This window comes from Buteo buteo, chromosome 2, assembly GCF_964188355.1.
Source record: "Buteo buteo chromosome 2, bButBut1.hap1.1, whole genome shotgun sequence".
NCBI lineage: Eukaryota > Metazoa > Chordata > Aves > Accipitriformes > Accipitridae > Buteo > Buteo buteo.
Genome location: NC_134172.1, coordinates 355,891 through 382,298, shown reverse-complemented (window position 1 = coordinate 382,298; position 26,408 = coordinate 355,891). Strand labels below are relative to the sequence as shown.

General features: G+C 45.2%; 1 protein-coding gene across 9 annotated transcripts in view; it reads left to right on the top strand.

Moving 5' to 3' along the window:
• The window catches only part of SMARCD3 (SWI/SNF related BAF chromatin remodeling complex subunit D3), a 117,796-nt gene that overhangs the window by 40,030 nt on the left and 51,358 nt on the right, over positions 1–26,408 (top strand). For 3 of the 9 annotated variants that reach the window (XM_075042351.1, XM_075042368.1, XM_075042359.1), the window contains exons 3-4: positions 15,083–15,300; positions 18,415–18,457. In XM_075042351.1, the coding sequence (XP_074898452.1) occupies positions 15,092–15,300; positions 18,415–18,457 (252 nt within the window). In that variant the 5' untranslated portion in view covers positions 15,083–15,091. Of the gene's footprint in view, positions 1–2,544; positions 3,002–4,087; positions 4,264–7,521; positions 9,816–9,879; positions 11,675–11,733; positions 12,478–15,082; positions 15,301–18,414; positions 18,458–26,408 lie in introns of those variants that run through there. The other 6 variants (XM_075042400.1, XM_075042330.1, XM_075042377.1 and 3 more) reach the window with 5 other exon arrangements.

Genomic DNA, 26,408 nt, shown 5'->3' with positions numbered 1-26,408 from the left:
AATAGCACAAAAGTAAAACCAAAACACATGAGGTGCCTCTCAGAGCCCCAGGAGGAAGAATGTCAGCCTTTCCTTGAAATAAAATGGGCTAGGAATATTGCATAAAGTGAGCTTTAAGTAAGCAGGGGAGGCATGAAAGGAGGCCCCAGAGTGTGCTCTGCCCCCAAGAACTAGTAAAGGAACACAAGCATTGTGGAGAGAGTCCCATGCCACCAACATCTAGACCAGAAATGGCTGGGAGCTGCCAGGATACTTGTAGCAGCTGGGGAAGACTGGGGTTGAACCAGGCACTTTTTTTAAGAACAGACACTTCTTTTCTACACCTTTATGAAAAAAAACATGTGGGGAAAATAGAAAAAGAAACAATTTAAAATAAAATTTTATGATTTTTCTCTTAATTTGGGAGAAGACACCCTTGCACTGTAACCTTCACCCTTCTGTGCAAATGCATTACACAGTAGCTTTCCTTGACAGTATTGTGGCGAGTGGAAGAATCACAGGAAATAGGTTTCATTCTCAACTAGGTGATGTTGGGCAACTCACTTCCATCCATTTGTACCTTATTTTCCATTTGCAAAACAAAAGAGCTACTTCTACTGATTTCTAAAGTACTTAGAGAACTACAATCATACAAACTAAGAGCCAAGATTTATTGTTACATGATTGGGGGGGGGGGGGGGGGCTGACTTGTACTCATTCAGTCTGGCTACAGTGAGTCTGCCATTGCTCAATTTTCAAGTGGCTGACCCTGTAATCTGGTGTTCTTTTGAGGAAATCTCTTTGTGTAATGCCTGTTAAGATCATCCAGATAGAATACAATACATACAGTATGGTATTAAATGGAAATTGAGCAACACTTCATCATGTATCCTCCTGCTCCAGAATCTAATAAAGCAGCCGGCTGTTGATGGAGAGGGGAGCAACTGTAGCTTACTACGCTACCTATAAGCAATCGGAAAAATAGAAAAGCCTAAAACCCGCAACCATAACGCACGCCTCCCGGGTTGCTCCGTCCCGACAATGACGGCAACGGGGCCGCAGGGCCCGGCGCGCCGGGGGCGTTAAGCGCCAGAGCGAGCTCGGCGGCGAGTCCGGGGCTCGGGGCTGCTCGCCGTCTTCTCCGGCTGCCGCCGCCAACCGAATTTGTGTCACGGGAATCGCAGAACGCCTGCGAACTGCCCGACTCTGCTCTGTCTTCCACCTCCAGCCCGGGAAGCCCGGCGTCAGCAGCGCCCGGCCGGCAACGTTTCCCGCCGGGGAGCGGCGAGCGAGCGCCGAGGCCCGAGGCTCGCGGCGCGGCCCGGCCCTGCCCGCGGCACCGAGCTCCGTCCCCGGCGGGGGCGCGGACGGGCGGAGCCGCCCCCCCCGCCCCAGCGCCGCCGCCGCCGCCTGCCCCCGTCGCGACGTGGGCTCGCCCCCCTCCCCGAGCCCCGCAGCTCTGCCTGCACGCCGGGAGGGGTCGGTCGCGGTCCCCGGGGCGGCGGCTCGGCCCCCGGCCCGGGCGGGCTCGGCGGTGGCGCCCCCCCCCGGGCGCGGCGCGGAAGGGGTTAAGGCCGCTCCTTCCCGCGCGTCCGGCCGTCCCCGCCCGCGCGTCCCCCGCTAGGCCACGGCTGACCTTCACGGGAGCCGCGCCGGGCATGCGCGCCGCCGCCCTCGGGGCCCGCGGGGACCTGCGGGCGGCCCGCTTCGCGTCGCTTCGGTTCGGCCCGGCCCGGCCCGGCCCTCCGCCCGCCCTCCCTCCCGCCCGCCAGCGGCGCGCCCGGGACCGCGGCTGGCGCACGCCCTGCCCGTGCCGGGCGCGCCGTTGCCATTCGGTGCCGATGGTGCTGGCGGAGGAGCGCGGGGGGACGCGAGGGGGGACTGCGCGCCGCGCCGCAGCCTACAGCCGCGCCCCGCCGCCGCCGGCCCCTGCCCGCTCCGCCGCGCCGAGTGCGCAGTCGGGGCGGGCGGGCCGCCCTCCCGCGGGCGGGGGCGCAGGGCCCGGGCCGTGCTCCTCGGCCCGGGCGGTGCCGGCGGCCGGAGGCCGTGGCGGCTGTTCGCCCGGAGCCTTCTCCAGCCAGCCGGGGCGGGCTTGAGCGTGCCGCGAGCTTCTCGTTTGTGCCATTCCGTGCAGCGGGGGCGGCTGCAGGGTTCCCCTTAAGGAATGGGAATAGCAACACCTGCACAGGCCCGTGCTGGTAGCCCCGCTGCAGGGAAGGCTGGTGCTTCCCTGGCAAGCGCAGGAGCCAACAGTCAGCGCTGTCTCTAAAGAAAACTCGTGTTGTTTTGCCGGGAGCAGGGGAAAGGGCTCACGAGATGGGAGCCAACATTTCAGTGTGGTTCTGGGATCTAAAAAAAAATTGCAGGCCCAGTGCCACCTTGCCAGGCATGCTGACACATGGAATCGTTTAGGTTGGAAAAGACCCTTAAGATCAAGTCCAACCGTTAACCTAACGCTACCAAGTTCACCAGGCGTGTAGCAGTTTGGTTCCAGATTACACGTGCCTTTAGTCCAAGTCAGCTAGAACCCCAGGAATAGTTTAGGCGCTGAATAAGGCCACACCGCTTTGCTTGGCATATTCCTTCTGAGGGACTGAGAGGGGGAGGGGGAGCTGATAACAATGCACACCCTCCCAAAATATCTGTGATTCCTATGGCTGTTCCCACACAGTGACACTTGGATTGGGGTCACCCTAAAAATCAGTGGAAGTTGTTGCCGTCATCCCCATGTGCAAAAGCCCGTATGATCTTCATGGCTTGCTCTTTGCTGCTGGCTAACATGGTGTCTCCTCTGTGCTTGTTTTTATTACTGGTTGAGGGCAGAAATTTATTTATTTGTTTCAGATCTGATTCTCTTCTGTTTGCAGTCTCGCCAGAAAATTCACAGCCCCTAGACAAGAATTTCAAGTAGAGGAATAGAATAAACCCCTCTCGTAACCTGGCAACATCTCGTCTATTGCTGCATTAGGCACACTGGGAAACATCAGCCCCTTGCAAGCCGCAGACACACAAGGAGCTGTCGGTAAGCAGATCGGTGCCCCAGGCCACTGCTGCCTGCTCTGCCATTATGGAGGAGCCAGCACCGCTGCTGCTCACAGAATGGCCGCCGTGCTGCCAGCGTCTGGCGCTGCGCTAGCCGACGTCCGTCCAGGGCCGCTGCAGCAGCAAGCGGTCGCGGAGGGGGTGGTCTGCTGCTTTCTGCCCCCTTCCCCTGGGTGGCAGGTGGGCTCCGCGTTCCCAGCAGTGTCCTGGGATGACACGCGTTGTCGCACAGGGCTTTGTGTGATAAGCGGCGAGCTGCTGATGTCTCACGGCAGCTGTGGTGTTAATAATTTGTCTGCGTCTGTCAATCATCTGGGGTCTCTAATGGATCCGTCACAGTGGTACCAAAGCATCCTGAGGGCGGTCACCCTGCAAGAGAGGCTGTGGGCGGCTGGGAACGTGGAAGCAAGTCAGGCGTTGTGCCGCCATGCTGCCCCCCGCCCCCTTCCTCCCGCTGTTCTCACACTCTTTCTTTCCCCTCGCTCTCACACGCTGTCCCTCCCTGTTCCCAGCTTTCTGCCTCCTGCTGTTTCTCTCTCTTGTCCAAAGGGGTTAGTTCTCAGTCTCGCATGCTGGAAATCCTGCCAGTGAATGTTTCTGTGTGCTGCCCGCCAGGTCCCTGGGGAAAAGGCCTGGAAATGCAGAGCAGGAGGAGCAGTGGGAGCAAGGGAAAACCATTGTTTCTCACTGCTCGCCTGCTGCATTTTCTAATGGGAAAACACTCTCTGTGAGGTACTGAGTTTTATGTCACTGCTGAAGTTGCCCCCTCCCCCTTCCCCCTTGCCCCAGAATTTACCATCCCCTGGTGCAGAGGAGGAGAGGTTGCAGCCCTGCTATGAAAAAGCTGAGACGTGTTTTCAGTATGCCTCCTGCTTATCTCTCCTGTTTGGACAGAGAGGTTTAAAAAGCTGGATTTTCTGTCCCTGCAGAGTAAACACACAGAACCCGGCAGCACAAACTATTTCTGGCTTATCAGTGGAGGAATGCAGCAGCTGAGGCTTAGCGCGAGTGGGCCGTCAGGAAGGCCCTGAAGGGGCCCCCTCCCCACTCCGCGCTATTAGAAGTGTGAGAGCCCAGCAGGACTCAGAGGGGAGAGTTGGAGAAAAAGGCAGAAAAGGGAAAGAAAGAGGAAGAGAGAGAGTGAGAGAGGCTGAGCAGACCCTGATGGCTACAGACGAAGTTACAGGAGGGGCTCGCAAAGCTACGAAAAGCAAACTTTTTGAGTTTCTGGTCCATGGGGTGGTGAGTCGGGAAAGTTAGTGAGCTGGCTGGCTCTGAATAGAGGGATGAGTGGAAACTGGAGGCTCTGTGCTGGGCTGGATCAGCTCCTGCAGTGGGCTCCTGGGGCGCTGGTAACTGCCTTGCCAGGAGAGCACCGGGGTCTGTAAAGCCACCAGAATATGCACTGATTCATTGATAATACAGGCTTGTGTCTGGGGGGATGTGTGCTGTGATTTTTGCTTTGATTCTCCATGAATGGTGAATAGCGTGCTTTTGAGCCTGATCATGGTGCAGAATCTGCACTAGATCTGACCCAAATGGGCTTGTAGGACACTTCGTTCTGTAATCAAACTTGTGTTTTGAAAAACAATTCTGATGAAAGGCTGATGAAGCCTTGTGGTACTGCCTCTGGTTCTTGTCTCCAGTCTTGGCTCTTATGTATCCTCTGGCTACTTAACAGGTGACTTTCAGGGGCTTGAAGAGATTAGCTCTGCAGATCTGTAACAGTCTATGGGAACTCACCCATGAGAGAATTTCAGGGTGCCATGCTTAATTAAAGCAATCCTTCAGGTCTTTAAAAATCTTCCAGCTTTTAAGAATCAGGTCTTCGATCTCCATTTAAGGGGAAATGCTAACCCTGTTTTGCTGCCATTGGAAACGATGTTCTTTAAATGACTCTCTAGTGATTGAGAGGAGTCACCATTTATAACACTTGGATTTCTTGTATTTATACACATTTAACAAAAATAAGACTGTTAAATAAGAGCCCCAAGGAATGCAGATATTGTTTCGTTACTGATAGTCCTGAGTGTTTTCTCTCTTGAGGATTCTGGCACTTCTGTGACACCTTTTTGAAGACATCAGGTGGGGGCTCTTGTGCAAAGCTCATAGAAATGTGCGGAGCTCACGGCAGGCTCCTAAGTTGTCTCTGTAATTCAGGCTTACTCCAGTTTTGTAGGATCTAGTGTGTGTCCTGCAGATCCTGGATATGGTGGGACTTGCAAGGCTAAAGACTTTTAGGTGGCATTCTGTGTTTGTGAGAACCGTGAACAGGTCATGTGGTGCCAGTGTGCAGGAGCAGTCTGTTGCGAGAGCGGCAGATGTACAGGGATGACTGAAGAGCCGGTGTGTAGGTCTGTAGCAGTGGTTTTATTGTGGATGTGTGGGTTCATTAAGGTAGTCTGGCTCAGGATGGCTACAGCTGGGCAGAACCATAGGCAAATTGGGAGGGGTGGGCATATAGGATGCTTTTGCCTTTTCCACGGTTTCTGTTGGCATTTGCACATCAGTGGTCTTCCTTTAGTATCAAGAAGAGTGGCAAAAATAGTTATATGAATTTGCTTCTTCCACATCTAGATGGACTTCATGTGAAAGTAGCATGCTAGCCTCTTAAGCATGGGAATTTTTAATTTATACCAGAATGAATATAGCAGAACTCATTTCCATTACTTACTTGGATGCTAGAGAAGTCTGCCTTATCTGCATTTGTTTGTCATCTTCCCGCTACTTGTTAGTGTGGCTGGGGCTTCTCATCTGTAATTCTGTTGCCTGAACACCTCATGTATGACCCTCTCCTTTCCTCCATTATGTTCTCATTTAGTTCTGCCTTTGCTTCCTTGTTTGTTCTTTCCTTTAGTTTCTCCCTCATCTCAGGTTCATTTTGATCAAAACACAGGTTGGGGTAGTCAGTCTTCATTACTTAAAAATTATTTAAAAAGTTATAACTTCATTTTATCTCTTCAGGTCCTGTATCCTACCAAATAAGAGAATGTGCCATCACAGCTATTATCTTGAGTTTACATATTGCTGGCTATCGAGTTTTATTACCATCTACAGTGTGTCATCATATGAATTAATTCCTTGAAAAATCAAGTTACATAGCAGACTTTACTGGAATTCCTTGGAGTCAGATTCTGCTGTAATTTAAGGCGAAAAATCACCTCTTCAGATTACTTATTTTTTATTTTATCTGTGATAACATTATTTGATTTGGTTATTGCAGGGTTCTTCCCCCCCCCCAAAAAAATGGGGAGAGGGAGAGGTAAATACAGGTAGAATGTTGTGAGGAAATTTTTTGCCATGCGAACACTTAAATGAATAGGATAATTTTGTAGTATTTCCTAAGGGCAGTTAGCTCTTGGATTCACTTGATCTTTCTGGAAACATATGTTGCTTTGCTAAGGTCATTTCGCCCTTTGCTCTTGTGCACCTGATCCTGCCTTTGTTCTTTTCCATATTGCCAGCTTAGAAGATGTCTTCTTCCTTGTTTGTCCCAGTCAAATAGGATACCTCTGAAAGGTGAAATCTCTTAATGGTTAAAAATCTCAACTGTGATAACTCTGTTCTCATCCTGCTTGAGTTCTTGATAGTTTGTTACACCTCTGGTTAGCAGTTCTTCTTTTAAAAAGATTAAATTTCTTTCAGTTATTTATTTTTACAGTTCTTTTACTCCTGTTCTGTTTCATCAGGGTCTTGCACATTGTATTTGTGGGAAGAGAGAATTTTTTTTTTTTCTCCCAAAGGCTTCATCCTTTACTTTGTCCTTTTTTTTTGTTCCTCTCTGCTCTTCGTCTAGCACTTTTATGGATAAATATGGCTTTAATCACCACATTTATGTTGATTTATCTCTTTATTGATGCTTTTTCTGCTGTCCAGTAGTACATTTCAGGCTGTCTTTGTGACATCTCCCTCTGGGTGTCCAGCTGTTGCCTTAAATTTTGTTGACCCGAACCAAGTTATTAATCTTCCTGCATGCCCTTCCTTTTCTCAGTTTCTTCTGTCCTCTAGAGCCTATCATAGGCCTCTCTGCTGACTGGATCCCTTCAACGGATGTTACCTTTGTCTCCCTTTTTTTTTTTTTCTTTCTTTCTTGCTTTTTTTTTTCATTTTCTTACTCAAACAGGTTTCTTCCCATATAGCCTTGAGAAGGTCCATGGTGCAGATCTTGCCAAAGCTTTTGTCCAGACATCTGTCTTCCTGTGACTCAATTGCAGCAATCTTCTCTTTGGTGCCTTGTACTGTCGACCTTGCCTGTGTCATCTTCACACAAGAAGCTGCTGAGAGGTTCGTTTTCTTGTCCTGTTGTTCTGACCTTTTTAATCTGCTTCTGTGTCCTTTTTCTGTTCCCACTTTATCTTCCTTCCAAAACCAATCTTCTTGCCTTTTATACACAAGATACACCTATAAAGGTCTATGTCCCTTTCTTAACTATCAAGTCATATCTGTATTTACAATATACTTGCTGTCAGTTCAAATCACCTTCTTTTTCCCATAGCTATCTTGTTCTTTGTCCTCTGTGCCATGCTTAGGAAGCTCCTCCTGTTAACATAAGTCATTATCCATATTTATTTTCTGCTAAGATGTGTTTTTGCATAGTTCCTGCTAATGTCTACAGTTTAATATTAGTTACACACCAAGACTGCTAATTTATACAAACCTATGTATCACTTATGTGACTCCTTTGCTTATCCTCAGTCTTCTTTTTGTCTGGTTATCTACCTCTCAAATCCAGTCATAGAATTTTATGGTAAGTACAGAAACTGTTGTATGACATGGCATTTACTACAGTGAAAGAAGGGTCTCAAAGCATGCCATCATGTAAACAAATATTTAATATAGTGATAAATAACTCATTGCCAATGTTAAAACAGACAAAAAGACAGGTCTCGTGCCCCAAAGATACGTATGGAGTGTCTAATAGTTTTATCAGTGATTTGGAAAAGGGGATGAGCAATGAATTTCATAAACAAGTTTTGCATCCCCTCATACAGCCTCTGCTACTAAGAAAGCAAGTAAACTGTTAGCCTGATTAAGAAATGGGGCAGAGAATAATACAGAAGCAATAGTAAATCCGTGGCGTACACTTACAAGAACATTTTTCTGATTTTGGTCATCTGCATGACTAACAAGCAGAAAGAGGGGTAACTCAGAGGGCAGTAGTAGTGGGAGGCCTGTGAAGACTTCATTGAAAGAGAACAGGATTTTTTTATAATATCTAAGGATGGAGACTGATTTGGAAAATTGTAAAATCTCTGTCACTGGAGGCTTTTAGGCACTGGTTAAAGAAGTGAGTATCTATCAAAGATGATGGATATACTGGTGATACTTCTCTGAGATGAGGAAGGACTGGATGACCTCAAGTATATTATAAAAATTATATTTGTTTTATTAGAGTGGGAAGAACTAAAGATATTCTCCCCAAATTGAATGGTGATCTGTTTTAAGTGGTTAAAAGTGGCTGTTTCTTCCAGCCAGTCATCAGTTTGTAGAGATCACTACTAGAAGTAGTGAGGTGAGGAGAATGTTAGGTTTGAAAAAAGTAGAAGTTTGCTAATGAAGAATATCCCACTAATTTTTATATTATCATGGATATAAATACTATCTTGTCAGAGCATAAATCAGCTAACAGTAGAAAGGCTAGAAAAGAGCCTCATGAACTGTCTTTTTTGGGGGGGGGCAGTTTGTTCCACTTCCCTAACACAGGGCTGTCTGCACGGTTCTCTGTGCTAGGACATTGTCAGGGAACAGGGCCTGAACTGGAGTCAATGGTTTGCTGCGTATGTATTCCCTGTGCTGTTAAACAAGGAGATGTTTGAGCTAAGTGTAGGGCAGCCTGCAAAAATCAAGGGACGTTACGGCAATGAAGAAATTTGATTGGGAAGGTACTTGCAGAACACTGGTAGAGTGAAAACATTGTACAGCATTCAACCATGTAAGCAAGCTGCCAGTAGAAACTGAAGGTTTGTCCTTTCCTAGCCCTGGACTAATTACAGGCTAACAAATACAGAAAAGTTCACATGTAATTAAGAAAAGAAAATCATATTAATTCTAGCTAGGGCTTTAACAGAGATCAATGTGATTTTATACAATATGGGCTTGTTAAACAAATTTGAGTTGCTCATTGAGAGAATGGATTTGCTGATGAATATAGGTGCACAGATGTAATTGATCTGTGAGATGCTTCAATTGCTATTCTGTTTTTTTTTAAAAAGAAACACCGTAGCAATATGAAAACAGTCACACTGGATCGTTTAGCCCAGTGTTCCCAGTTGCAGGGAGCAGCAGAAGACTGCATGGAGGTACAGGAACAAGGCAAAAACCTAGTGATGTGTCTTCCAAATACTCTGCACTTTGTAGCTCTGGAGCTTTCGGACCCAAAGCTACCCTCTATGTTTAGTACCTCTATATGGATTTTATTTATGTAGGTTAGTCCACTGATGTCTTCCTGAACCCATATAAACTTTTAGCATTCACAGTGTTTTGTGTAAGGAATTTTTGCAGCTTATCTTACATAAAGAAGTACCTGATCCTGCCAGCTGCTAGCTGTTGTCTAATTCTTGTAAGGGAAGAGACAGTGAGCTGTTGATCAGCCTCTTCTCTCGCCATGCTAGTCATGATGTTGCAGAGCTCTGTTGTTACCTCTCCTCTCCCAAAGCCATCCTTTTTACAGAGTCAGGAGGCACATTCTGGTAGTTCTTCACACAAAATCCATTCCATACCTTATATCACAGTAGTGGATGTGATCAGATCTATTAAAACAAGCAAGCTGATGGAACTCAAGTATGGTATATAAGGTTTGTTAGTTTCAATTCCAAATTTTTTTTTTTCTTTGGTTGCATCCAAGTGCTTGGTTTGATGTTTGGTGTCTGATTACTCAGAGCTGTGAGTGGACATGCATGCAATAGAAAGGTGGTCACTTAACTTTGTCTCAAGATACAGTTCACAGTTCTGTAAATGTGATGTTTACTAAGTTAAAGATTTTTGGATTGTCATGAACATTATTTAAAAATGGGTGGAACCTGGAACACTTGGACCTTGATTCTAGGATGTGAGAGCTTTGGGGAAATGGGGGAAGGTGAATATGGCAGACAAGCAGGAAGAATTGCAATACTGGTGTTTCTGCTTACTAAATCTCTAAAAGATTCATAGACATTAAAGAAAAGGAACTCCTATGACGTAACATCTGTAGTTAGTTATAGGAGAGGAGAGAAGCCGTCTACAACTTTTTCTTGTAGTTCTAAGACTCCATTTTGAAATGGCACATTCAGTTGGGAAACTGTTTGTGCAGTCAGAAACCTGTTGCCATCAGACAATATCAGTGTAGTCTATATTTCTTAACTGTTCCAGATACTTCTAGTGACCCGTTCTTATCTCCAGACAGCATCTGGCATCTCCTCTTGCTTATGTTTTTGCCTTATAGAAATGAGTAGCTACTGTAATGCCTTGACACGATGTGTTGTCTAGCCAAGGTAGGTTCTATTTTTAGTTTAAAAAAAATGCTGTTTGTATACTTGGTAATTGTTGTTCTTCTTGTCAAAATCTGTCAGTTTCTCTGTTAAAAAGAAGGCTGTGGATGTTCACTGCATGCCATCAGAGTCCTCCTGCATGGTGCCAAGATGGATAGAGTATGTCTTTGAGAACAGGAGATTGCTGTAGGCACAGCTCAGTGCTATAGTGCATTGTAGTGACTCCCTGCTCCCTGTTCAGTCCCTTTCTGAGGGTCTTGTAGGTGTTTTTGCTTTTCTTTTCTTGATGCTTTCTTTTACCCATCAGTTCTCCAGGTTATTTTCCTTTATCTGGTATGTCCAGACAGGAACCTTCCTTTTTTCTGCTTCAGCATTTTGGCTGCTACGATGTTGATGTCCCTTGAGAAAAGACTCTGCAGTAGAAACACATAGAAAAGCACCACTCCAATGTTGTCTCATTTCTGTCATCAGACAGGAGAAGTTCACTTGAAGAATGACAAAGAGGAAGAGAAAAGAAGCAGTCCTCTGATATGACCGGAGGTTCAGGCAGGGAAGAAAGTAGAAAAGCCAAATGTGTGGCTTGGGAAACTGGGCAGTGGAAGGTAGTGACAGGGACTTGACAGCAGTTGTTGGGGAGGTGGTATGCTTGCTGCACTGACAGTATGCTCAGCTTTGGAAGGGTGTAGCCAGGGCACTGATGGACTGAGTAGAGGAATGCAGGCAATCGGCAGAATTCTTAGGGACCAGTATGCATGCATGAAATATTGGTTGTGTGCCTTTGTCTGTCTGCTGTACTGTTTGGCCTTGCCTAGCTGCTCTGCAGGCAGCTCCACTGTACTCTTTTCTTCATCTTCTCAGAGTGTGAGAGTGGTCCCTTCCGCTGGGTATGTACTGTGTTCTCTCTCATCTTCTGTGGCCCACAATGGTTTTGCCCTCTGTCCAGTAAAGTGTTTGAAGTAGTGCAGAGTAAAACATGTATAGGGAATCAATGGAGGAAAAAAGGGGATAGGTCTGTGGGAAAGAACAGAGTTGGGTTGGGTAGAGGGGTCTAGGGTAGATGATTTCCCAGGAAGGAGGATGTGTCAGTGCTGTTTTGCACTGCAGCCTTCACCATGGATGATACTTGTTCGGGACAGATTCCATCCCTCTGAGGAAGAGGGGAGAGACAGATCCTAACCCGTAGACAGGTGCATCTTCAAGATCTCTTTCAAAAGACATAATGGTATTGTAAGACTCTTCAGTGTCAAGACTTTTTTTTTTTATGTCAGTATTGTGAAAAATTTGATGTATTGTCTGTCACTGTCTTGCAGATGTGTTTGAGAGCAAAGTAAGCTTTTAGATAAGGTAAGGTACTGCTTGTGTGTTCTTTTAGAAGAGTTTAGATAGAGAAAGCATTTCTGTATATTGGGAGTCTGGTGGGCTTGCAGCAGGGAGATGGCAGTTGCGTAGTGAGTAATATTTTATCTACGGGTGATACTGGAGATAGGAACATGAGAAGGGAGGGGAAGGAATGGGGCAGGCAAGGGGTGAGATTGAATATGCTTTTGCTAGAGCTGTCTCCTTTTTCTCAGTTTTGCCCTTTCTCTACATTTCTCTATTTTGATACTTAACAAAGGGAACTGAAGGAAGTTCAAAGATGTCAGACTTAGATTGGGAGTAGGTTTGGCTTGCTGAGCTTGTTCTCCAGGCCTTAAAGTATCCTTTATAGAAACAGAAAAGTGGGCCTGCAGTCTGATCCTTGTGGCCAGACAGTCTCCAGGAGGGATGAATATGAGATGGCTGTGCTCAGGATCTTGTCTCTTCTGAATGACTGTCAAATGTCCCCGGCTGATTGACAGGCAACAGCAGGCCCAATGGTCTGCTCTTTGCTGGAAGAAGGCCACAATGTGTAGACTGACAGACAACAGAGAGATCTTAAATACAAGCTCAAGTGAGAAGCATTTTCTGGGCCATTTGTTTCTGCTGACTCTGCCTGGGTCAGAGGGTGGGGGTGAGTACGTGGGAATGGAGAGAGCTGCTCTGTTCCAGCAGTTTTCATAGCTCCGTGTTTATGGGAGAAGATGCTTCCAGCTCTGCACAAAGCCTCAGTTTTGCCTGTTTGCTGCCTCCTGCTGCTTCTCTGCTCAGTGGCCATGCCCACAATCGGTTTCCTACGTGAATACTTGCTGAGATCACCTGCTTGGCTTCTGTGCTGGTCTCTCTCCTACCTCAGCGTTCCTTCTCTGTCCGTACCAATTATAGCCATTGGTTCTTTGCTGATCAGTCATTCCCCTTCTTTCTTTCTCCCGTTTTCCTTCATGCATACAAGCGCCAGGAATATCTAAGACTTGTGATGATCAGGGAGGGTACTGAACTGGGGGCTTTGGGGACTACAATGGATATGGGTGGTTAATTTGGAGATGCAGGTCCAAATTATATTTAGAATTATACATTATTATAATATCTATCATAATTATATGTTCAGAAATTATAAAAAGATGAGATAAAGATGAAATAAACTATTTTTAAAATATTTATTTTATTTTATTAACAGCGCAAAACCCATTTTCTTCCCACCCCCCAAAGGACTGTCTTGCATACCCTCTGGGGTGCACGCACCTCACTTTGGAGACCACTAGTGTACTTCTCCCAAGTACTTTCTCAATCTTTAGCTGTTGATAACTCAGAGAAGTTTCTGAGCCAAATATGTTTTCTGTGTCGTTAGCACCCCTTTGGAAACGGGTTCTGCAGGCTGAGTACCCACTGTGTGGCAAAATACCCTCTTTTGGTTGTCTGTGAGCCTGACTCCTCCTAGCCTCCTCTGATGGCCATAGTTTATTATTCTGGAAGGGGCAGTGAACAGTCAATCCCCAACTGCCCTCTCCAGGCCACTCATGATTTTGCAGATCTCTATCTAGCAAATGCCCCCTTAGATTACCTTGGATCACCTCCTTCCAGGTGGAAGATCATAGTATATTTACTTTTACTTATGTGGATGCAGTTCCGTATCTTAATCATTTTCATGCCATTCTTTGTACTTTTTTCAGATCTACTCTACCATTACTGAACTGCAGGAACCAGAACTGCACACAGCATTCAACATGTGGGCAAACCATGGACAGTGGCATAGTGATGTTCTCTGTTCCCTTCCTTGTCATTTCTTTTGTTTAATGGCTTTTTTTGACCTCTAGTAAGCAGTGAACTGATCCCTCCCCCCTGGAAGTTACTGATTAAGCTCCGAGATCTTGCTTCTGTTGGGCAACAGTTTTGTATGTGATGATTGGATTGTTTTTTCCTGTGTAATTCACTTCAATATGTATTGAAATCCATTTTCATCTTCCTTTTAAGTGTTCATTCTGTCTCATAAAGTCCCTCTGCAGTTCTCTGAAGCTGGCCTTCATCCTTGCCAGCTTGAATAAACCAACAAACTTTTTCACTTCCTTGCTTCTTCTCCCCCCTCCTTTTTTCCCCAGGTTGCTTATAAATATGCTGAAAAGCCTGAGTCCCAGCAAAACTCTGCATGTGCCTTCTTTTTATTTTCAAAACCAATTACTTTTACCTCATTTCTATCCTTCAACCAATTATTTATCCATAATGGAAGCCATTGCTTCTTGGTTTCCTTAAAAGACTTTGTAGAGGGACTTGACTTTCAAAAGGCTTTTGTGTATGATTATTCTTATTCACATACTGGCTCAAATGCCTATGGAGTGTGTGTGTATTTGTCTGAATATTCACATATACGCAGACATATAATAAACATCTTGATAATTCTTAGAATGAAACTAAGCTCTTCTCTCTGTTTTAAATTGCATTTTACAGGTGGTGATTATTTTACTGGTGTTTTTCCTTGACGATTATAAACTTTCAGTATTTAGAATAGAGTTTACTGTGTGTATTGTACAGCATTAAGCTTGTGATTTGACCGAAAAGTGTTTCTTCAGAGCACTCTGAAGTCAACATAAATGTCAGGACTTTAGAATGCCTGCAGGGGCTGCTGACAAATGACCGCTTTTTTTTTTTTTTTTATTTAAGAGGCTTGATCAGAGACGTGACCTTTTCTTAAAGGATTCTTGTCACTTTGTGAACTTACACTGCTCTCCAGTGTAGGTGAAGGAGAGGGCTTTTAATGGAAAACGTTTTATCATAGTGTTTTCATGGTTCACCTTTGCTTGTTACAGTCTCCCTACTGATCAAAGCAGCCTGGTAGTCAGTGCAAAATCTGAGGCACTGTAAATGTGAGCTTGCTTGTAGTTTTGATTAGCATGTGAACTGCACCAGTTTGGACTGTGTGTAGCTGCCATGGAGCTTTTTCTTCGGTCTGAAGGTAGAGCTTTCTGCTGTAAGCTGGCCTGGATATGTTACTGACCACTGAGTGTTTTCCCAAGCCTAGTATTTTTCATCCCTGTTTCCTCTCTACTTAAACACTGAATGCCTCTTTACAATGTCCAGGAAATACCAGTCCAGAGCTCATGTGCTCTGTGTTGCTGCTTAGTGCTTATCAGGATGGTCAAAATGGGGAAGCTGCTGGAGCTAGTGTCTGATTATGTACAAATGTCTTTGCAGCTGAAGAAACGGGGACCAAACTGGCTCTTCTTTCTGTTTCGCTTCTTCTCTAGCGACCTGGGATGCCATCAGGAGCTCGAATGCCCCATCAGGGGGCTCCCATGGGTCCCCCAGGCCCCCCATACGTTGGAAGCCCCTCAGTGCGACCTGGGATGCCTCAGACTGTGATGGAATCAACAAGAAAACGCACTGCACCACAGCAGGTCCAGCAACAGCAAGTGCAGCAGCAAGTGCAACAGCAGCAGCAAGCTACTCAGAACCGAACTAGGAGGTGAGTGTTCTGGAAAGAAAACATGGGAGGACAATTTGAGGAAGAAAAAATGATACCTTTTAGCAATAGGTAAGACCTTTAAGTTCGAATGAGGCAGACTACAATATTTATAAGTTGTCAGTTTCTTAAAGCAGGAAAAACATTGGTAAATTTTACTCTTTACTTTGTGAATGGTCTTGAACAAACTGACCTTCACTAACGTCTGGTTTTGCAGTTATAATGCTTTCACCTCGCAGGTTTATTGGGCTATAAATCTGGCCGTTATATTTAGCCTTTAAAGTTAATGAACAGTTCTCTTCTAATATAGTACAATTATTGTATTATTTGTTATCTGTTCTGTATAGTTCCTCTGATTTCTGACTGGCTAACAAAATGGTTTTAAATGAGACAAGTGGAAAAAATGTTTGGTTCGTCATGTGAATACTTGTACTATGGGCACTCAGGAGAGTGGTCATAAAACTTGCAATTGTCACAGGCATTCCTACATATAAAGTAGAGAGAGATGCAAAGGAGATAATTCCATAGAATTCGAGGGATCTTTTAAAAGGAACTTTTTAACATATGCTCACTTTGTACAATGCTGAATGCATTCTCTCCTAAGTAACAGTTTGCCAATTTCTTTTTACAACTTATTAGACCTCGGCAGTCTTGAGTTCCAAGCGTGAGCCAGTTCCTGATAAATATGTAGGGTGCAGTCATCTAGGTGGTCTGCCTTTTGCAGAATCATTATAGGTGTATATATAGATTCAGACAGTGTTCTGGTGGTGTCATCGAATCTAGCTGTAGGTAGAACATGACTCTCTAAGCTCAGTGCTTCAGGAGCCCTGCTCTGTCCAGGTTATATGCCTTGGATCAGCAAGCCAGACTTGGGAATGCTTATATCTGTGATGCATCTGGAAAGGACACCAATCCTGAGAGTATTAACATATTACAATTTAATAAGATTGAATACAGAAGGAACGCGTGCGAGTGCAGCATGTGAGCACAAGAGATGCATGTGCATCTTGGAGGCCTTGCCCAGCACTAGCCAAAATGCACATTCCACAGCACGTCCCAGGAGGTACTCCAGGAAACTGCACAAAATAATGCCTAGCCTTCAAATAATAATTAAGGTAAATAATTGGATAATTAAGGTAAACTTTCGTCACTAACTAGTTTCCAGGGATCACTAAAGAAGAGTGGTTTCTAAAAGTTGATGGCCTAACTCACAGAAGGAAGCAGTTCCCCTTCCCCAGTTCTTAACTTCAGTGCTTCTAGTTTGGAACCCAGCAGTAATCTCAGCTCACACCAGTGCTTCCTAGGTACTCAGGAAAGTTTCTCTGTTTCTTCTGCCATGCCTTCCCTCCAGATTGATTGTTGAACGTTTTCCCCTTGTTCATTTCCACCTCCCTGTCGTTTCCCATTGAAATTTTTCTGGTTTTTCGGGCAAACTTTCTGGCACCTTGGGTCCAGTTCTGGGAGTAATTGAGTTCTATGTTTTATGGCACAAATGGGCCAAGAAGGTGTAGTCGTCCTTTCTTGGCAGGTTTGGTGGAGACAGAAATCTCATTTCTGTAATAGACTTTTGGAGAACTAGTTGAGACCCAAGTTGTTGGGGGTTTTTGGTTTGTTTGTTACTTGCTTTTTAATTGCAAGCCTTTGGGGTTGTTGCAGGTGCATGCATATCCCATTTCCCTTTGGGAGGGTGGAACTTGCTCAGGCATTACTTCCAGATTCTGTGAAGTGTTTCAGTGCAGATTCGATTTTGTGAGCTGTGGAAGGTGTTGGGAGATTCACACCATGTAACGTTCCAGTCCTATTATTCCTGCAGTTTTACAAAGGGACATTGCTCACCTATGAAGTTGGGTGTACTGTGTAGATGAATTTTCTGACCCTGAGGAAGGGTGTAGTTTGCACCTCTGGGCACAAAGAGTTCCTCAGGCTTGGTTTATATGGGGATGGGGAAGAATCTAAGAATCCAGTATTTCAGGCCAGGCTTATTATTAGCAAAAGTAGGAAGGGAGTATGCCACATCGATGTGTGTGGAAACAGCTTTTACGTGGACATGGCTGCTGACAGACTTCCTGTATGAAAACAGTAAGGAGGGGCATCCTTGTGACATGGCAGAGCGGCAGGCAGCAGGCGGTTCGCTTTCTCCCATTTGTCTGTCACAGATGGAGTGATTCATCTCCTGCTTAAGATAAAGGCCTCACAAATTACAGAGGTGAAGGATAAGGCCTGAATTCCCTCTTGGCCCTGTTAGAGAAAGCTAGGTGACAGGTTTGGTGGGCACAAATGGTTCTTAGAATCTGAAGAATTCAAAAGACAATGTATTTGGCAATCTTCCTGACAGTACCGTTTCTTCGGCACATATACATTTGTGTGTACGTACGCAAACACAAGTATGTTTTTAAAAGCATAGCTATATAAATGTCCTTATGTATGGGTGTGGACACATTATGTATATACACTGCAGGCACACATATCTTCCCACATGTGCGTTCATAAAGATGAACAAATACGGAAACATAAGCCCACGTACCTTTGTATATCACTCATGTAAATTGTTACAGTAAAACAAGTGTATATACCTAGGGAAGGGTGTGTGTATATGTGTGTTTTCATACATCATATGAAATACACATATATATGTGTGTTTTCATCAGCACTCAATTTTGGGCACGAATGAATGAATGCATGTCATCTGTTTGAACAAGTTCACATTCTGTTTACAGGCACTCAACTACTTACATGTGCATATGGATAGGTGTATCGGTGCACACTTCCACACGTGCGTGCTGTCCTCCTACATCCTTTTTCTGTATCTATAGACGACATGTGCACATGCACTTGCATACATAGCCGCCCTGCACTGTAGAAGATGCTGTGATCAAAGAACTTGCACACTTCTTTCCAAGATGCATAACAGACAGCCCTGATTTGTTCTTAGCTAACTACCTCCCTAGGCTGCTGAGAGAAGGGGTCCTAGGTCCTGGGCATGGGTGAGACCCTTTTGCTGATGCATGCACAGCTGTGCACCAGCATGTGGAGATGTCAGGATAATTTAGCAGGTGGCCTCGTTACTCCTAGATCTGTCACCATGGTAACGTGTTTTTTTCTTTAAAAAATGTACAGTGCCAAGAGGAGGAAGATGGCTGACAAAATTCTCCCTCAGAGGGTGAGTCGCTTTCATTTCCTATTCCCTTCACAATCAGTTTAGCATCTTAGTGTAATTAGAGGGATTTTAGAAAATACTTTCACTTTTTGTTTAAAAATCTAATTAAAAAGTAAGTAGGCAGTGGGTGAAAGTCTAGAGAGCAAGGCTGGGGCTGGGGCTGGGGGCTGGGAGTGTGGAGTACAGCCTGGCCTGTGTCATCCTTGTGCACTGGATTAGCCGAGCCAGCACTGCCACTTGCTGGATGGACAGTGGTGCTGGGCTGCGAAGTACACGACTTGACGCTGGGGCCCTCTGGGTCTTATGGATGTTTTTGATCAATTTTTGAGGCTGGCCAAAAGCTGGTTCAGAGCACAGCTGTGCCTGTAGGAGATGGGCTCATTCTCAGGTCTCTCTGGCCCAGTAGAGCTGCCAGGTTCTAATTTTCGTGGTTGTGTCCTAGTAGGACTAAAGTGGACCCATGTAAACAACAGACTTCAAGGAGCCTGCATTGTCTGGAGAGTTATTAATTCTCTTATCCCTGGGGATATGTCTAAGCTTTTGGTGTCTGCCTAGGCTTGATCCTCAATGCTTCAATCTTCTACTTCCTTTTTAAACATTGGAATTTCTCTCTGCTCCCCTTCTCTTTCATTATTCCCAGACTTTTCCTTTCCTGTGACCTCTTCAGTACAGTTCCCCCAAAACCTACTTGGTCTCAAAAGGCAAGCTTCCTTAGTCTTCAAAACACACCCCCTTGTCACATCCTAGTCCCAGTTTCTTTGGCTTCTGGTGCTTTTTCTGGGCTCAGAATCCCCTTGACAGGTGTGCAGATCTCCATGTCCTTTTCGAGTCTACCTCTCCACTGCTATTGTAAACCCAAACTTGCTGGCAGCCTCCAGTTTCTCTTATGTGACATTCCAGAGGTACCTAGTGCCAGCCACCTGAGGAGGTAAACCCACTTTGGTACTCCTGATGTCATGTTATCACTTCTTTTCTTGTAATTCTTGCTACCCTCTGAAAGCACAGCCTCTCGTAGGTTAGCCATTAGTTCTCTCACGTTGCTGTCTTGAAAGGACTAAGCTACCATCAAATCCAGACCTTTGAACTACTCACAGCCTCCATGGTGTTTGTGTTAAAGCCTCATTCCTGCTCTGCTCAGAGTCCGTACTTTCTTAGAACAAAACCTATGTTTCTTGTGCTGTCAGTTCTGTCTTTCCCACACAAATTGTTTTCACAGACAATTATACATCCTGTGTAGTGAGGCTATCACTTTCAATATATATGTCCTTTTTAAGGCACCCCCTTTTTTTTTTTTTTTTTTTTTTTCCTGATGCCTTTGTAAGATAAAAAGGTCTCAGAAGAGAGGTAACCAAACTTTTTTGGCAACAGAAGACTTGTGCCTCTGTTTATCAAATCCATGAAAACTCTGTAATAGTGTCATGGTTTAACCCCAGCCGGCAACTAAGCACCATGCAGCCACTCACTCACTTCCCCCCCACCCAGTGGGATGGGGGAGAGAATCGGGGAAAAAAAAGGTAGAACTCATGGGCTGAGATGAGAACGGTTTAGTAGAACAGAAAGGAAGAAAATAACGACAACAGCAAAAAATAATAATAATACGACAAGAACAATAATAAAAGAATTGGAATATACAAAACAAGTGATGCACAATGCAGTTGCTCACCACTCGCCAACTCATGCCCAGTTAGTTCCCGAGTGGCAATCCCCCCCACCCAGGCCAGCTCCCCAGAGTTTATATACCAGGCATGACATCACATGGTATGGCATACCCCTTTGGCCAGTTGGGGTCAGCTGTCCTGGCTGTGTCCCCTCCCAACTCCTTGTGCCCCTCCAGCCTTCTTGCTGGCTGGGCATGAGAAGCTGAAAAATCCTTGACTTAGTATAAGCACTACTTAGCGACTACTGAAAACATCAGTGTTATCAACATTCTTCTCATACTAAATCCAAAACATAACACTATACCAGCTACTAGAAAGAAAATTAACTCCATCCCAGCCAAAACCAAGACAAATAGGTAGAGCCTTATTAAAGTATGTCAAAAACCTATACAGATGCTAGCACCTTTCAGAACCATGCTGTCACCAAGTCTTCTTGCTTTTCAGTGTCTTTGTTGCTGGCAGCCAATAATTTTAACTGATAAAGTGATAAGGCAATATAAATGGCTAGAGTTCTGTCTGCAATGGAGTTTTTATCAGTGCAACAAAGCTGCAGTCCATTAGGCTGCAGTCAGCGTATCAGAACCTCCTTACGCTTACCATTCATGGGACGGGAAAATGCTGTGTGCATCGGTGTCCTGTCAAGTGGAAGACTTGCACTGGTGGCTGTGGAATGCACACGAAATACAGGGTAAAACTTCCAACTTTCCGGAGCTACTTCTGGAGTATTTTCCAGCCAATCAGCATCTGTTATCCACAGACTTTTTGCAGGCTCTTGCTTGTGTTTCCTGGGAACTGTGAAGGGGAGAGGGGAAGATACTAAATACATTTTACTCTGGAAAACCGTCTTGGGTAAGTAATAGTGATGCGAGTCAGGCAGTTGGCACAGATAACCTGCTGTTGGGCTTCCAGGCTTTCTGATCAAGCCTGTGCTATAGCGCTGGAGCATATTGCTAGTTGGATGGGGTTGCTCAGCTGCTACAGTACAGCTATTTGAGAAGGATTTGATTTTGCATGGGTATAATCGTATGAGAAAGTTCGACCTAGCAACCTATTACATGTGGGAAGATAGTATTATGGAACTGCATGGGACCTCCTGGCACATCCAGTCTGGTTCCCTCTGTCATGGAAGCTGTGACACAATTACTGCCTCAAGACTAGTCAGGTTCCTTACTTCTGAGATACTTTAGATCCAGCAGCTTTTTTTTCTTTTTTGCTAGGCTCGGCAAGGCAAGTGCTTTTAGTTTGCCAAGTAAGAGGGGCTCTGCACAATTCTAACGCTCACACTCCTTTGTTATTTCTATTCCAGGCTAAATTCATCTCTTTCCAACCTCTTTAAATCTACCTTTTTAGGAGACCAGAACTATACATAGTGTTCAGGTTACCAGTATCACCAGTACTTGAATGCCACTAATGCATTTTTATCTCTACTGGAAGTCACTAGTGATGCAAATTGGGATCACATCTTATCTTTTATGGCCTCATCACATTGATACAGCATATGGTCATTCTGTGATTGACTAATACTCACAACTTTTTCTGCTTTATATTGTTTGCAACTGATGAATTCCCTTTCCCAGCAGGAATTATGGATATAGACTCTGAGGAACTTGATCCTGTGCTTTGTAATGGTGTATTTCATCCCATTTCTATTATATGATTCTCAGCTTCCTTACGTTCTCTGTACTGTCTTCTGCCTTGTATTGACAGTACCACCCAAATTTGTCATTATTAAGTTTTGTTAGCGTACTTCTCTTTTTTGTGCTGGAGCTATTAAGGAAAATATCTAAATAAAATCAGTTTCAAAAATGGTCCATGAGGTACTTCCTGCTTAATACTTTTTTACTATGCCAGTTCTTTACCACATTATTGTTCTTGTTCTAATTCCCATTTTTCAGTCTTAAGTAGTGGTTCCCTTTATGACTGTATGTTACTTAAATGCAAGTTTTTTGGATCTACTGCATATCTTTTGTCTAAAATCCAGCTTTAATGAAAAGATAGACTTGGTTAAGCCCAGGCTGACACACTGTAATGTAACAAGGCTTAGCATTTTTTTACAGTGTATTCAACATTAACTCCAGTTCTGTGCAGCAGGCTATACCTCACCCCATTTTTCTTACCTCTGGATCCTTGTTCTCAGGTCACCACAACTCTCATTCAGTTTCAGGAAAGTTCATAGGCATCTTCATTCATAGCTGGAGACCTAGATCTCTGGAGCTGATGTGGCCTTTGTGACCCAAGTCCAGCAGGTGTGCTTCAATTTCAACCTCAGGCCACAAACGGTTTGTAGAGAAACATGACTGCACATCAGATTGCGCCTCATCTTTCTCCAGGCCTTGTCTCCTCTTTACTTCTGGTCAGTGTCTTTTCTCTTAGTTCTGAGTCATTACATTTTTTCCCAGGCACCGTGACTGTGATTCACTGTTCTGTTTCTTCAGCTTCCTTGCCTACCCATTCTGATGCAAAAATCTCAGCTGAAAATCACTCTGACTCCATAGCTGTGTGTGTCTCTGCTTTTCCTCATTTAACTTGCTGAGTGGAGTGCAACTTTGAAACAGCAAACTGCTTCTCCTTCAATGGCATGCTTGTCTCTTAGCATTGGCTACTCTTCTTCTCACTGGGCCCCAAATTCTCATCAGGACTTTTTGTCTAGCTGTGCTGATAGGTTTTTGTACAGCTGTCCTCTTCTTTTCACCCTCCCTACTTCATTCTCCTTTATAAAAATATTCAGTCAACTCCTGCTGCTGTTCACTGACCACCATATGGGATTCTTTGCACAGATCCCATACCATAATAGCTGTCCTGTTTTGTTTGGTCACTGCATGGCTGTTGTCCACCTCTTGCTCCATCTGAGCCAACCAGAGGTGAGGAACACCTGGATGTGCTATTCACTCATAAGAAAGAAATGGTTAGAGATGTGATAATCATTGGCAGCCTTGGATGGAGCAGCTGTGAAATAATGAAGTTCAAGATAGAATCATAGAATCATTTAGGTTGGAAAAGACCTTCAAGATCATTGAGTCCAACCATCAACCATGCCCACTAAACCGTGTTCTGAAGTGCTTTGTCTACGTGCTTTTTGAATACCTCCAGGTATGGTGACTCAACCCCTTCCCGGGGCAGCCTGTTCCAATACCTGACACCCCTTTCAGTAAAGAAATTTTTCCTAATATCCAACCTAAACCTTCCCTGCCACAACGTGAGGCCATTTCCTCTCGTCCTATCTCTCGTTACTTGATAAAAGAGGCCAGCACCCACCTCACTACAACCTCCTTTCAGGTAGTTGTAGAGAGCGATAAGGTCTCCCCTCAGCCTCCTTTTCTCCAGACAAAACAGCCCCAGTTTCCTCAGCCGCTCCTCCTAAGACTTGTGCTCCAGGCCCCTCACCAACTTGGTTGCCCTTCTCTGGACACGCTCCAGCACCTCAGTGTCTTTCCTGTAGCGAGGGACCCAAAACTGAACATAGTACTCAAGGTGCGGCCTCACCAGTGCTGAGTACAGGGGAAGGATCTTGAAGGGAATGAGGAAGGCGAGTAGCGAAGTACAGACTCCAGACTTCAGACACGCAGAGTTTGGCTTATTCAGGGAACTAGTACATGTGATCCCATGGGAAACAGCTCTGAAGTGCAAAGTGGCTTAGGGAAGCTGGCAGGTCTTTAAGGACCCTCCAAGCACAAGAGCAGTCTGTCTTGATATGCGGGAAAATGAGCAGATTTATGAGGGGCCCAGCTTAACTAAGCAGGGAACTCACAGTGGAGGTCCCAACGTCAAAAGACAGTATACAAGAGGTGGAAGCAGGCACAGGCTACAAAAGAGGAATTTAGAAATGTTGCCTGGGTGTATAGGGAATGGTATCAGGAAAATCAAAGCTCAGCTGGAGCTGAGATTTCCAAGAGACGTCAAGAGCAACAAGAAAAGCCTCTACAGTTAGACTAGTAATAAAAGGCTAACTAAGGAAAATGTATGATGCTGAGTGGGCTGGGTGATACAGTGATGACAGAGACAGATGAGTCTGAAGTACTCAAAGCCTTCTTTGTCTCAGTCTGCACTAACGATGTCTCCCATACCTTGTGAACACATTCAAGAGGAACAGCCAGTACTGGACAGGCATTGAGCCAGAGATTACTTGAGAAAACTCGACCTGTAGAACTCCATGGTACCCAACAGGCTGCATCTGAGGGTGCTGAGGGAACTGGCCAATGTCCTTGCAAGGACACTCTCTATCACCTTTGAAATGTTGTGGAAATCGGGGCAGGTTCCCGATGACTAGAAAAGGCCAAAAGAACAATCCAGGGAACTGCAGCCAATCGGCCTCACTTTGGTCCCTGGGAAAATTGTGGAGCAAATTTTTGAAACACATTTCTGGACATGTGAAGGAGAAGAAGGTAATAGGAGAGCATGGATTTACCAAAGGTAAATCATGCCTGTTCATCCTGATTGCCTCCCCTGATAAAATGACTGGATCTGTGAGCAAGAGATAGCAGTGGATGTAACTTACCTTGGCCTTAGCAAAGTTTTCAACACTGTCTCCCATAATAGTCTTGTATCCAAGTTGGGACATTTTGGTCTAGATGGGTGGACAACCATCTGGTTGGATGATTGGGCTTAGAGGGTAGTGGCTAATAGGTTGCACTGTACCAGGAAGACAGTGACAAGCAGAGTACTGCAGGGATCTATCCTGGCAGCTGTTCAGCTTAGCATCTTTATCAATGACCGGGAGGAGGCAGTGGAGTGCTTGCTTATAAAATTCGCAGATGACACCAAATCACAGGGCGGGGTGAGGGGAACCAGTCAATATGCTTGTGGACAGGCTGCCATTTAGGGGGAGCTGGACAGGCTGGAGGAATGAGCCAACAGGAACTTTATGAAATTCAACAAGGTCAAATGCAAAGTTCTTCCTTGGGAAAGTGAGGGGCAGTAAGCTCTTGCTAGGGCTGCCTGGCTGGGGACCAGCACTGCTGGAAAGGCCCTGGAGGCCCTGGTGGACAGTGAGCGGAGCATGAGCGAGAGTGTGCCCTGGCAGCAAAGATGACTAACAGCGTCCTGGGCTGTATGAACCAGGAGCACAGCCAAGAGATTGAGGGACTTGATTACGCCTCTTTGCTCATTAGCTCACAGCTAGAGCACTGTGTCTAGTTTTGGGACCCCCATTTCAAGAAAAACATTGGCAAACTGGACTGAGTTCAGCAGAAGGTTGTTAGGTTGGTCAGAGGGCTGGATCAGCACATGAGGAGAGACTGAGAGAACTGGCCTTGTTCAGCCTGGAGGAAAGATGGCTCTGAGGTGACCTAACAGCAGCTTGCCAGCTCCTAAGAGAGGATGGTCAAGTAGATGGAGCCAGGCTTTCCAGTGGAGCATGGCAGGAGAATGAGAGCCAGTGAGCATAAGTTGAAACAGGAGAGGATCTGGCTATATGTAAGAAGAAACCTTTTCACAACAGGACAGTCAAGCATTGGAACTCAGAGAGGTTGTGGGATCTCCACCCTTGAAAGTTTTCAGACCCCAACATACCTCCTCATTGACCCTGCTTTGAGCAGGAAGTTGGACTAGAGACCTCCCAACATCCGTTCAAGCTGGTACTTGTGATCCAGCTGCTGTTCCATAGAACATCTCCAACAGAAGTCTCCAGAAATGTTACCTTCATATGCCGTCAGACTCCCTGCTCTAGACTTGATGCTTTTCCGTGCTGATTGATGCTGTGGTCACCTGTCTAGTTGTTTCTTTGGACTGTATGCCTCAGGGGTTTGGCTGGGTCATAGATGCTGCCTGGCCACTGAACACAAAGGCGCTATTGAATTGCTTTTACTAGAACTTTGAGAGTAACTCATAAGGACTCCTCATAATCCTAATTCATAGATGTGATCTATAGCATTCTTTTATGTAATTAAACATTCAAATATAAACAGTGTAGAGCTTAGGTGCATATATGTATTGCTTCTATCTGCCCACGTTAGTCTCTGCTCATAACTGATTACCATGAGTGGCGGGTGAAAGACTTGCTTAACTGTTGCTTGTAGTGTTGCAGGATCTTTGCATTTTTGAATGGTATCCGCATGTGGCCATGAAATTCAGAATGACACAGTCTTTAATTGTTTTTACCATGTTACTGGACTGCATTATTGGCTCTGTGGTAGCCAGTCAGAAATCCTCCCTGAAATGCTCTCTCTTAGGTATCGAGACTCTCGAGGTGGCACTGAGTTACAATTTCTAAGGAGTGTCAGCCCTTAGCTATTCTTCTTTAACCACCATAGAAGCCTCAACGGTGGAGACACTTTTGTCAATAAGCTATAGGCTAAAGT